General features: G+C 43.1%; 1 protein-coding gene across 4 annotated transcripts in view; it reads right to left on the bottom strand.

Annotated features, from left to right (window-relative positions):
- Positions 1-13,761, bottom strand: part of sh3glb2a (SH3-domain GRB2-like endophilin B2a) — a 29,588-nt gene that overhangs the window by 10,675 nt on the left and 5,152 nt on the right. For 2 of the 4 annotated variants that reach the window (XM_015971833.3, XM_015971831.3), the window contains 7 exons: positions 13,274-13,407; positions 9,635-9,727; positions 9,513-9,524; positions 2,980-3,042; positions 1,062-1,085; positions 799-888; positions 613-713 (listed from right to left, as the gene is read on the bottom strand). In XM_015971833.3, the coding sequence (XP_015827319.1) occupies positions 613-713; positions 799-888; positions 1,062-1,085; positions 2,980-3,042; positions 9,513-9,524; positions 9,635-9,727; positions 13,274-13,407 (517 nt within the window). The remainder of the gene's footprint in view (positions 1-612; positions 714-798; positions 889-1,061; positions 1,086-2,979; positions 3,043-9,512; positions 9,525-9,634; positions 9,728-13,273; positions 13,408-13,761) is intronic. The other 2 variants (XM_015971834.3, XM_015971832.3) reach the window with 1 other exon arrangement.

Here is a 13,761-nt window from a genome sequence, read left to right on the forward strand (position 1 = left end):
CCACATGTGAGACAGTTATGCTGCACGCACACACACACACACACACACACACACACATCTGTCTATCATAGTGAGGACCCTCCATTGACTTCCTTTCATTTTTGTGACTCCACTATGCCTAACCCATACCTTAACCCTAACCATAACCAACGCTGATCTAGTCCTAACCCTGACCTTAACTCAAACGTCACTCACACCATACCTCTAACTGGTGAAGTAAACTTCTAAAAAAAGTGAGGACCAAAAAAAATGTCCTCACTTTGTAGGGAAAATGGTCCTCAGTATGCAAGAACACACACACACACACACACACACACACACACACACACACACACACACACACACACACACACACACACACACACACACACACACACACACACACACACACACACACACACACACACACACACACACACACACACACACACACACACACACACCAGGAAGTCACATGACTCAAGTCTCCACCAAACCAAACAGACACTCCCACTTCCATCTTCGGTTTAATGATTAATGATCTTGAGTCACCAGCTCAGATTGATCTATATCTGTGTAAATACTCGGTTACCATGGCAGCAAATATAACAGCTGAATCAGATGACGTCTCACCTGCCCAGATCCCTCTGCAGCTCCTGCATATGGAGATGACAATGTTTGTAATAGGCAGCCTGAGCCTCCACGAACTCATGCAGGCACCGCAGGTGGTTTATCTGAGAAACAACATCAGAGCAAGTGTCACAGAGCCATCAGCTAGATGTGTGCAGATAAAAAACAACAACAGTGTGTGTGTTATACGTGTGTACTGCTGATCCCTTCCAACAGTAGTCGTGTAACCTCTGCTTGCCGGTCAAACTCGGTCTGGGCCAGTCTCAGATCCTGTTCAGCCTGAAACAGCAGGACCAAAGTGGCTGTTGTTTGACCCGATGATACAACATCACACATTTCTACAAACATACATCACACTTCCTGTAAACCACCACCGTGGTCGACCTAGAGTTCAAAGCTCCTATCACCCTGACAACAAACGAGAGCAAACAAAAAAACACGGCTTTACTCACCTTCTCCACTTCCTCCGTCCAGAGCTGAGATGCCAACACACAAAAGAGAGAAGACAAAACCGTGAGCCATCATGAAACTGGACAGACCAAGAGTTTTACACTCATCACTGAATCAACTGGTCACTGCACTGCTCCATCACCAGGACTTCTCTCCGGGGTTGGCTGAGTCTGGATGCTTTGAACATGAAAACTGTCTCCATCCTTCAGTCCTGCAGCTGGAACCTGGGGTGCAGCTGACGCTACCCAGGGTCAGAACTGAAAGCGTGCCGGCTCTTTGGGTTGCGTCCAAATATCAGATAAAACCTTAAAGAATAAGTCATCCATGTGTACTTTGAGCCTCCTTAAACACAAAAGAGCTCTGAAAACCAGTAGAAACTGGTTCCACTGACCTCCATCACTGATCACCATCTTCATACTACACCATCACAAGTTTAAAGTCAGCTCTGATTTGGTGAACGATGAGTTTAGGCGCTCTTCAGATCTCTGTTAGCTTAAGTTGGATCCTGATCCTGGGTTTGTTGGGTATGAATCTCCAGCTGCTTGGTTGTCAGACGTCCACTGCACAAGCAGAAGGCCCAGCTGTCCATCACAACTGTCAGTGTGATGAATCATCATGAAGACTATGGAACGAACACAGAAATCCAAAAATAGCATAGACAGAAACTGCAGCATTAAAAGAAGCTAGTGAGGAAGACGAGGATGAACAAGTCCCACCAAAGCCAGCCTGAACATGAATGTTCAGCTGCTTTTTAAAGACCACGCTTATTTAACTCAACACTAATGAGTCCAATTATATTATTGCTGTGTAGAACAGGAATTACAGAGAAGTGCTGTTGATTAAATGTTAAAATGGCTTGCCGTAGCACTTATACACAAAAATAGAGAGAACACTACTGAATGAACCCTCGTCCACTGATTGTTCTACTATTACTGTTAAATGCCTTGAGTCACTAATGTAATCTGACTCAGATGTAGTTTATTAGTCTGCGTGATGATGTCAGAGCTGATGATGAGGGTGTTGCAACTTTTGTCGGCCAGCTCTGCAGGGGGGCGAGCCATCTTCCTGGACTTCTCCTTTCAAATCTCTGGGAGTCTAAAACGTTCCCACACAGGAGACTGGGAGCACCAGGTGGAAACGGAGCGGTCCAGGTGGGGGTTGTTGCTGGTTCTGGTTCTGGCTCTGTGTTCCAGTTTCCGTTTAGTTGTTGTCCATGTGGGTTGTGCGCTACCGTCTTTGTTTCCCACCGTCTTCGGAGAAGACTTAATGGTGGGAACGGAGAGGTTCTGGTTGTCAAACCTGTTGATCGTTGCAAACATAGTCCTCAGGCAGTTGCTTCTAAAAAGAGAGCAAGCGCCGTGCCCTTGTCTGCTGCAACATGCAAACGCTCTCGTATTTCTACGTCAGCACAGCAAAGTTCAAAACAAATGACTGGAATGGCATCCCTCACGTGAGCCATTTTCTCAGAAAGGAGAAACAATTCCCACCACTGCTGTGTCATGAGAACCTTACCCGTGGTTTTAAAGAACCGCATTTAGTCACCAAGCATGTGGAGAATGACCTGTACAGCACTTTTCAGGTATGGACTCCAAAGTGCTTTACACACACACACACACACACACACACACACACACACACACACACACACACACACACACACACACAGGCGAGCTACAATGTAGCCACAGCTGCCCTGGGGCACACTGACAGAAGCAAGACTGCCGCACGAGCACCACCACTTCCTCTGACCACCACCAGCAGGAAGAAGGGTGAAGTGTCTTGCTCAAGGACATAACAGCTGACGCTGATGGAGTCTGGGTTCGAACCAGCAACCCACTGAACTCTTAACCCCTGAGCCTTAAACCTAGTACGCCGATTCCCCTCTCACAACACCTTATCAGTTGAAACGAGTGATCTTACCGCTGAGGCGCTGGCAGAAAGCACGTAGTTACGAGGTCTGGTTTCGTTCAGATCTGGAGCTACCTGCAGAAACAGCGATGGTGTAAAAGTGTGCACGGTGTACACATGGAAACAAAAACATAATGCATCAGAAAGAATCAGCAGAAACAGGCACACACTGCACAGAAACATTCAGGCTAGAAGGAATGTTTACGGCCATCCTCATCTAAATGTGCCGAGGTCACTAAACAGGCCTTACTGAACAGGGCCCAGTAGGGATGTAAGAAAATATCGATATGGCAATATATCGTTATATTTTTTCCAGCAATATTATATCGATATTCAAAAACCGTGTTTCTAATTCTTGAAAGAATTTACATGCAAACTTTTGTGTATTTTCTTTTCGTTTTGTGCAATTCAATCGCCACCCGCTAGTTGGCAGCAGTGTGCAACAGGTTTTGTTTCCACCATTGAACTGTAAATCCCTCCATCATGGTTCAGATACCTCATGTTAAACATGTTACGTATCAGTTTGGACTGTTTATTGAACATTCTTACAATAAATTCAGTAAAAAAAAAATTGCTTGTAACATCGGACTGAATGTATCTCAAGATATCGTGATATATCGTATCGTCTCCCCTGTATCGTGATATGTATCGTATCGCCAGAATAAAAAAAAATACACATCCCTGGGGCCCAGCATTAGTCCCACACTGATTCATATCAGCTGCAGAGAAAGGAATCATCAAACAGATGTGATCCACTAGGTGATGCAACAGGTGTGTAAGTTGTTGCATCACCATACCGTGTGAAACCAATGACTAATCAGTACACCTGCTGCTGTAGGTACAGCTCGAGACAACAAAGCCAAACTTTGCTCATGCACATGCTCACTCGCTGCAGCCAAGTTTCACTGCCAGAACCTGTTGTGGGAAAAGTCTGACCTTTCATTTGTTTTCTGTTTTGAACAAAATAAATATAGTTTAAAAGAAGAAAATAGCAACTGGAAAAATGTGAGCAAGCCTGTGGAAAAGGTCGCTGCAGCTGATCTTTGTGCTGTTACGCTGCGTTCCGGGTTTGTAAAGCCAAACGTAAACCTCATCATGGTCACGCAGCACTTTCACCAGAGCTTCCCATCGCACAACAGCTGAGACTCAGGCTGGTCCCGTTTTTTGACCTCAGACTCGCTTCGCTTCTGAGGAACTTCCCTTTCAGACTAAAAGCTCGGCCCCATCAGTCCGGATCCGGGTCGAGTGCGGACCGCGATGCTGCACAGCGGGATCCTATCCAAACACTTCTTTGCATTTCAGATTTACATGAAACTTCTGGAAGAGATTAGATCCAGACAAACATGTTTTGCCGCCATGCTGAATGACCTTTATGAAGGAATGTCTCCTTGGTTTCTGCTCTGCCTCGTTTGGGAAGTGGTCCGTTTCATTCAGTCAGCTGCAAAATGTTTCTACCAACAAACTGATCCGCATTTTTTATGTTTGACAGATTGTTAAAACAAAGAAGTCCAGACCTCGTATCTTACTCTAGTTAATTGCGGCGAGTTTTCCAAACCCAGAATGTTCAGCAGCTAAATGACTAATTCAGTTTGTTAGTTAGGATGATTTGTTGAGCTGAATAACATCACTGATGAGTCACGACAGCTGATTCTTCTGAGAGGTGGGCGTACACACTTAGGGTTATTAGAAAATGCCGGCAGTATGTGGTCCATTAGGACTTCGGGTCATGATTAAGTGTTTATATCGAACAGATACAGTCAATTAACGTCTCAGCAGACAGCTCTGAAAATGAAATACTGGGGCCATACTGCCACCTGCTGGCCAAACATGATGCACAACAAAAAGCTCTTGAGTACAAAGATGCGGAAGCTTCTACAAATATCCAAATTATGTCTAAATATTCACTTTTATAAACAGAATCTAAAGGAAACCTTTCTCTTCTTATAGTGAAACAGTTTTTATATTTGCATCGTGAGTAGCTGCTTTACAGGTTCACCGTTATTACGCTGTTATGTCCCCGGCTCTCTAGGAGAGATGAGGAGGGGAGTGATAAAAGTGGTGTGTGGATTAAATAATAATAAAGTGCAGTGTCGCTTAAAACCAAGACTTTTATGACAAAAACGGGATATTTACAAGGAACTAAAAAGCAATGCTATATACAAAACAAACGCAGATATTCAAGAGGAGAAACGAAAAGCGCCAACCCAGATGGGGATGAACAACCGATAATATTGATATTCATATCTAAATACAAAAGGGGAGATCCTAAATTGAGGTCAAATAGCCGGTCCAAAGTCAAAATACCAAATCGTCTTAATCCTAAATCCCAATTCCAAAACGAGTCATCAACTAGCGAGCAAACCGAATTTTATCAAAGGAGGCGACCGAGGAGAAGAGAGCAGAATAAACGGTTGCCAGTCTACTCTACCCTTGGACCTTCTCAAAGAACTGATGGCTGAGGGGCAGCTTTTAACAGCTGTCCAGTGACTATCACTGATTTTGAGCAGCTGGCCACTGGGGCAGCAGTAGCTCAGGTGGTAGAGCGGGTTGCCTCATGATCGGAGGGTCATGGGTTCGATTCCAGCTCCCGCCAGGGGCATCCTGCTGTTGTGTGCTTGGGCAAGACACTTCACCCAACTTGCCTGTGTTAGTGGTGGTCAGAGGGGCCGACGGCGCCAAATGACAGCCTCGCCTCTGTCAGACCTCCCCAGGGCGGCTGTGGCTACAAGTAGCTTACCATCACTAGCAGTGTGTGAATGTGAGTGTGTGAAAGCATCTTTGGGTGTCTAGAAAAGCGCTATATAAGTTCAATGCGTTATTATTATTACGGAGGCCATCTTGTGGCCCAAAAGGGGCACGGCACGTAACATAAGCCTGTAGAGCACATCGCTCTGCTGATTACTGATGACATGCCATGACGAGACAGGCTGCATGACAACGCTCTACCGCTGGTCGTCTAACTGGTATCCCATAAACTACAGGATTCATATGTGATGAGGAAAACTGTCAGAATTCCTCCTACAAATATGAAAACTATGCAGAAAAAGGAGAAGGGATTTTTTTTATGCGTTGTCTCATGATGAAAATCACAAAGTGCTTTACAAAAACAATTAAAATAAAATAAGGGATCAAAAAAGATCATAACAAAATGGGAGCGCCTGCTTTGAGTGGATCCATCCAGAACAACATTTAATCAGCTACGAGTCTGTCTGAGGCAAAAGTCCCGAACCTCCCTGAGACATTTGTTCACACACAAGCTGCAGGTGACCCGCTCAGGTTTACACGGAGCAGAAGGGATGTGCGACCAGACTGCGGCAGGCGAAACGCTCCTAATTTAATTGTTTAATTGCATTGTTTATGTTACTGGGACACTCTGATTGAACTTAATATTCATTGAAAATGAAAGGAAATTTTACGATATTGAATGATTATTTTAAGTGACGGGGATAACTGGATCATGTGACCTCTGGCTGCCAATCGCAGCAGCAATTCATTTCATTTCCTACTCAAACTCGAGAAATAAACCCAGTAGCCTGAGTTGAGAAAAAACATTTTGTTTAAGTAAAATACCACATGGTGGACACCACAGGGACACAAAGACGAGGAGTGTTTTTAACACTGTGACTGTGTTTATACGTCACTCTACCCTACAACAATTACAAAATTAAACAAAAAGAAAAATCCTAAACTCTCTTCCAGTAAACATGTGCGCTGCACTTCCAATAAAAAATCTCTGGACTTCTGTGTTCCCAAATCAGTCCGAGCATCATGACGCCACATGCATGAATTAATCGCCCTTTCTAATTTATTAAACTGATGGTTGGCGATAGGAAAAATGACACAAATCCCCCAACTCTAGTTTAGAGAGTCTGAGAGAAAATGTTATCAAAGAAGTTGTTAGAAAATGATGCAACTCTATTTAATGCTACCTAAATTTGACCTCTTCACAAACCAATTACATTGTTATCTAGCTTTTCTCCTATTTTTGGTGACCCTTCTCAGTGGTAGAGTGTCCACTTTGAGAGTGGGAGATCGAGGTTCAAATCCTGGTCGGGTCACACCAAAGACCTTAACAAAATGACCCAACATCTCCCTGCCTGACACTCAGCTTTAAGGGGTTGGATTGAGGGGTTAAACCACCAGATGGTTCCTGCAGCTCACCGCTCCCCACAGGGATGGGTCAAATGCACAGATGTAAGTTCACCAGTGTGTGACAACTAATGGGACTTTCTTCTTTATTCTGTAGAGGTCAGTGTATTATGCATGTTTTGCACTCCAATGCCCACTGTTTGTTTTTGGAGTAAACTTTAGACGTGCACATTATGATGGTCAACAAATGATTGCATCTTTATGACAAATTAAGTGGGAAAATGATCTGAATAATTAATTAGCCACCTCACCGGAGCTTAACAAGACGAGCAGCAGTGGGCTTAAAGCTGTCTTGAGGTTTTCAAGCAGCTGATGTTTGCACCATGTTTCTTTTGGACAGGAAGTCTTACCTGTGTGCATTTGTGTGTGAACCAAAGCAGATGCCTGCATGCAACAGCAAGAGCAATAAAATCCAGATATTTTCTATGACTGCTTAACAACAGGCATAGAAAAAAGTTTTATTATGTTAGAGAAAATAATTGCAAAGAAGAATTGGCGCTACATAAATAAACTGAATTGAATTGAAGAACTCTTGGTAGAATTCATTTACAGGGGCTAGTCATACAATTAGAATATCAGGACAAAGTTGGTTTATTTCAGTTATTCCATTCAGACAGTGAAACTTGTATATTAGATTCATTCATTAAACACAGACTGATATATTTCAAATATTTATTTTTTTAATTTGATGATTATAATGGACAACTAATGAAAATCCCAAAGTCATCTCTGAATATTAGAATATTGTGAAAAGGTTCAATATTGAAGACCCCTGGTGCCACAGCTAATTAACTCAGAATGCCGGCAAAAGCCTTTACATGGTCTCTCAGTCTAGTTCTGTAGGCTACACAATCATGGAGAAGACTGCTGACTTGACAGTTGTCCAAAAGACGACCACTGACACCTTGCACAAGGAGGGCAAGACACCATTTCTAAAGAGGCTGGCTGTTCACAGAGCTCTGTGTCCAAGCACATTAGTAGAGAGGTGAAGGAAAGGACAAGATGGGGTAGACTAAAGTGTACCAGCAATAGGAATAACTCCACTCTGGAGAGGATTGTGAAACAAAACCCATTCAGCAATGTGGGGGAGATTCATAGAGTGGACTGCAGCTAGAGTCAGTGCTTCATGAACCATCACACACAGACGTATGGAAGACATGAGTTCCAGCTGTGGCCTTCCTTCTGTCAAGTCATTATTGAACAAGAGACAGAGTCAGAAGCATCTCACCTGGGCTAAAGACAAAAAGGACTGGACTGCTGGTGACTGTTCCAAAGATATGATCTCTGATTAAGGTAAATTTTACATTTCTTTTGGAAATAAAGGTCCCAGAGTCTGGAGGAAGAGAGGAGAGGAACAGAATCCACGTTGCTTGAGGTCCAGTGTAATGTTTCCACAGTCAGTGATGGTTTGGGGTGCCGTGTCATCTGCTGCTGTTGGTCCATTGTGTTTTCTGAAGTCCAAGGTCAACGTAGCCGTCTACCAGGAAGTTTTAGAGCACTTCATGCTTCCTGCTGCTGACCAACTTTATGGAGAAGCAGATCTCATTTTCCAACCGGACTTGGCTCCTCCACACAGTGCCAAAGCTACCAGTACCTAGTTAAAGGACCATGGTATCCCTGTTCTTGATTGGCCAGTAAACTGGCCTGACCTTAAGCTCATTGTCCCCTTCACAATATGTGGTATTGTAAAGAGGAAGATGCAATACACCAGACCCAACAATTCAGAAGAGCTGAAGGCCCCGATCAGAGCACCGTGGGCTCTCATTACACCTGAGCAGCACCACAGACTGATGGGACTCCATGCCACGCCACATTGCTGCATAAACCAGGCCAAAGGAGCCCCAGATAAATACTGAGAGCTGTACATGCGCATTCTTTTCACTTGGCCAACATTTCTAAAAAAAAAAAAAACAATTTTTTAGATTGGTCTTAATTGATATTCTAATATTTTGAGATACTGAATTTGGGATTTTCATAAGTTTTCAGTTAAAATCATCAAAATAAAAAAAAATAAACTTTTGAAATATATCAGTCTGTGTGATGAATGAATCTGGACAAGACAGCTTTATTTATATAGCATTCCCTACACAAAGGCAACTCAATGCATAAGTTTCACTTTTAAATGGAATTACTGAAATAAATCTACTTTCTTATGATATTCTAATTTTATGGCCAACACCCGAATATGTTGCCAGTCACAGACCAACATGTGATGGAGTTTAGCCAACGCTCTTTCTGGTAGAAGATGATTGTTTTCATTCCACTGCTTTGCATTTTTAAATGAGATTATATCTAGCCTCTAGCATTAAAGATGAAAATGAGACCAAAGTCAGCAGGAGTCAACGGACAGCCCTGAGTGTGCATCGTAATTAAAGCCTTTCAGTTTACATACTTACGTCGCCCTCACACTGCAAAGGTTTCCAAGCACAGAGAATTAGTCGTGGTTAGTGAGCACACACAAACATCATCCATTTAACTAACCAGAAGCTGAGGGGATGTGGCTCACAGAGACACTCACCGCAGTCTTCGCCTCAGCCAACTTTGCCTTCTTCAGACGCGCTTTACATGCATCCAGGTCCAGCCGCAGGTTCTCCAACAGGCGACGCTCTTTCTAAACAACAAATGTGGTCATTGTTGCAGTAACCGGCGGTATGGGACAGAGAACAACACTGTAGCTTGTCTGTAGAACAACCACTGGCTAGGAAAGGTTCAGCTAGGAATACTGAGCTGGACAATACGGCCGAGGCCCAAGTTGTGGGATATCTACAAAGTAAGAACATCCAGATAGAGTATTAAATAGTACTGAAGCTTGTCATACAATACAGTCTACGAATCAGAAGGTTGGACGAGTGATCGTTCTGCGCTTCTACAACAGGAAGAAGAAAACTGATTTACTCAGACAAGGCAAGAATCTGAAAGGGACACAGGTTTATGTGAACGAACACCTTTCAAAAATGAATGCAGACTTGGCAAGGAAGGCGAGGTATTTATAAAAGCAAGGGAAGATTCAGGCTACATGGACGTCCAACTGCAGGGTTCATGTCAAGATGAATGGTAGGCCAGAGGAAGCTAAAGTCCGTATTGTATTCGGAGTGTGGAGGATCTGGAAAAGCTAAGCTAAGTTTCTTATTGTTACGTATTTGTGCTGCATAAGTAGTTTCTGACGTATGGCTGTTAAAATGTACGGTGGGTAGTTCAGGGATGAAGGGACTAAATTTTGCTCATTTGAACATCTGTAGTGTGAAAAATAAGATTGGTGAGTTCCATTTTGTCAAGTTTAGTTCAGATCAATGTTACGCTTCAACAGGAGTTAAAGTCCATCTCTGAGTGGGTAGAGGGAAATAAGCTAAAACTGAATGTATTAAAAACCAAGTGTATGCTATTGGGCTCTAGGAATTTGGTAAGAAAAAAACCGCCAGTTAGACATTTATTTACGGGGGACAAGCAAAAGAGACCAAACTACTGGGCATAACACTGGATCAATCAATGTCATTGACTACACCAGGGATTCCCAAAGTGTGGTGCGGGCACCCCTGGGGGTGCGCGAGCTGCCGCTAGGGGGTGCGCGAGGTGAAAAGTGTAATGGCTGCGGAGCTCAGAGAAGTCTGTCATATGTCACCATTAGCGTAGAAACTCATTTGTGGGTGGGCCAAAGAAAAAGTAAGTGGGCACAATAAATGTAATTGAAAACAAGTATATTTTTGCGCGCGTGTCCTCCGCATGTGCCCTAGCTTCATAATAACAATGCGCCGAGCTTCAGCACTCTGGCCTGCGCACGCTGATATGTTCCGTATTTGATCATTTTTAACGGTGTTGGAGAAATCTGAAGGTGGTGAGTCATTCTGGCAGATAGTAATTAACACCCTGTCTCATGCAGGTGTTCTGACATTGTAAACCTCACACACAGAACATTGTGGATGTAACTAAATAACAAGAAATGATTCCCATTCAGGCTATTAACAGTGCGCTGACGATCTGAAGTTCAGAGTGCGTCTGTCAGAGGTCAGACGCGTTCCGGCGGAATCACGGCTCACGGGTGCACAAGTGAGCACATCTGGGCTGGGCAGAAGTCATTTTACAACATTGGTTTAAATAGCGCCAGACGCGGTGACTTGAGCGGCTGTGCCGCGCGCGCGCACACACACACACACACACACACACACACACACACACACACACACACAGATTCAATAAGCGCGCACGCTGCTTTAACTCCGGCGCGCCGTCAGACTGAAGGCAGAAATGAGAGCTGCCTCCACCGTGATAAAAACTTTTAAGAGGTTATTTTTCATTCAAGGTCAAATTAAGATATTAGCTTCTGGGATGAGTCGGGTCCGCTCCAGCCAGTGACTCCTCATGAACCTGACCACATCTCATGTTACTGCAGCATTTGTCATTCCAGTCCGCGTGGCAGCGGATCGCAGATTCAGCCACACCATAAAACAGCAATAAGTCGGTCTGAGGTAAAAGTGAACATCATGGCTATATCTTGTCCCCTATTGACATTTGATTACGCACAAGCAGGTGATCAGCTCAGGTTTACGCAGAGCAGACGGAAGGAGAGCGCTCTGGCCGCACAGGTTAAACGTTCCTACTTTAAGAAAACCGTTAAATTGCATTGTTTATGTGCTACCTGGGCACTCTAAATATTTATTTAAAATGAAATCAAAGGAAATTGTAATGGTATCAAATGTTTATTAATTACTATTTAAAAAATGAAAGTGATGGGGATTTTTTTTAACCCTGTCTGTTTAGCTTGACATCTGATTATATATATATATATATATATATATATATATATAGCCATGCCCCGATGTGGGGGCTGGGGGGGGGGCTCTACATAGTCGGGACATAGAAGGGGGTGCGCGGCTAAATAAGTTTGGGAACCACTGGACTACACATAGTGATAATATTGTAAAGAGAATGAGTAGGAGCATCTATGTAATTAGGAGCGATGCTCATTATATGTTACTGGAGACCAGACAACTTGTTGTACCGTCTCTGGTTTTGTGTCATCTGGATTACTGTTCGGTTGTTTGGTCCAGTGCAGCGAAGACAGACCTTGACAAACTTCAGAGAGCTCACAACAGAGCTGCGAGGTTGGTTCTTGGTTGCCCTTTTAAAGCTAATATCCACTGGATGCATTTGAATCTGTCATGGATGAGTGTGAATGACAGACTAGCCTGCAGCCTGGTTGTGTCGGTACACAAAGCCTGGGTTTGACATAAACCAAGCTGTTACCAACCTGTGAGCGGCACGCTTTTAACACAAGGAATGCCTCTCATTCTATCTTTACTCTTCCATCGCCAACAACCAATGCACTTAAAGGAACAGTCATTGCCAGAGCAGTCACACGCTGGAATATCCTGCCTCCTGAGCTAATAATACATGTTCATGTTGCGTTTAAAGAGAATCTCAAGAAATTTGTAAAACATAAGCTTATATCAGACAACAGTTACAGCTATTTCAATTAGATTAATAGATTTGAGATTTATAGACTTCAATTAGATTTATAGAATTAACACCCTGACATTAACACTTTGTTATTATCGTTTAATTGATTAATTGATCCGTTTTTAAATGGACTTTTTTGTGGTTTTTTATGATTTTGTTTTATGAGGTTGATTATAGGAGTTTCTCGTGTTTTCATACATTGTACATGAAATATTGTACTTTTAATCCTACACTGTCTATGTGATATTGTGCGTTTTCTTTTTGTTTTTGTTTCTTTTATCAAGTGGACCCCGGGAAGAATAGTTTTCACTATTGTGAAGACTAATGGGGATCCTTAAGTAAACAAATAAACAAATGTAAGTTACATTTCATTAACTCTTTCACGGAAGCTGATCTCAAACGTAATAAACTGTAGAGCTCTTTTCCACCAAGTTTCTACCACACATGGCTCGGCTCTACACGGTTCTGAGGCTTTCCACTAGTAACGGGTATGAGGTGCCTTTGTGCGAGCCAGATTCTCTATAGGGTGTCAAGCGTGCGTGTCGGGTAAAACCTAATCTGAACGCCTGAAATTCAGTCCCATTTCCTGCTCCATCGGACGTGTTCAGAGGCATAAAAAAGGAAAATAAAGATCTTCAGTGTGACGGGCAGTCAGATCAATCTTCTGACAGTAGAAACTGTTGAAAGGTTGTTCTAGACTCACTGAAATCGTCCTCCAGTCTCCTTCTAGAAAGTTCCTGAGGGGAGTGAGAAGGCTGATGGCTGACGTCTGGATGAATTCTTTCTCTACTGCCCCCAATCTTTTCTCACACTCCCCCACCTTCAACAAAGTGCTACCTGCAAGAAGAGGAGCATTAGAGGAAGTTTCATTTGTGGAATACTTCTACATCATCATGTTTCATTTCCATTCAACTGAACGTGCATTTAAAGTGCTGGATCACAACAGAAGTCTGCATTTTCAGCTCTAGTCTCTCACACCTTGGGTGATCCCGAGACTTTGTCTTCAGTCTCCTCCATAAAAGATTGCTGCGATTATTATTTGAGTTATTCTGACTTAATTTTTTCCCATTACTACCAAACTTTAATTTAAATATAATTTAAATATATTTTAGTTTAAATCATGGAATAGTTCAAGGTGAAATCCTTTCTGTGGTTAAAGACATGATTGCATGATGAGTCAAATTCAGGTAG

This window comes from Nothobranchius furzeri, chromosome 17, assembly GCF_043380555.1.
Source record: "Nothobranchius furzeri strain GRZ-AD chromosome 17, NfurGRZ-RIMD1, whole genome shotgun sequence".
NCBI lineage: Eukaryota > Metazoa > Chordata > Actinopteri > Cyprinodontiformes > Nothobranchiidae > Nothobranchius > Nothobranchius furzeri.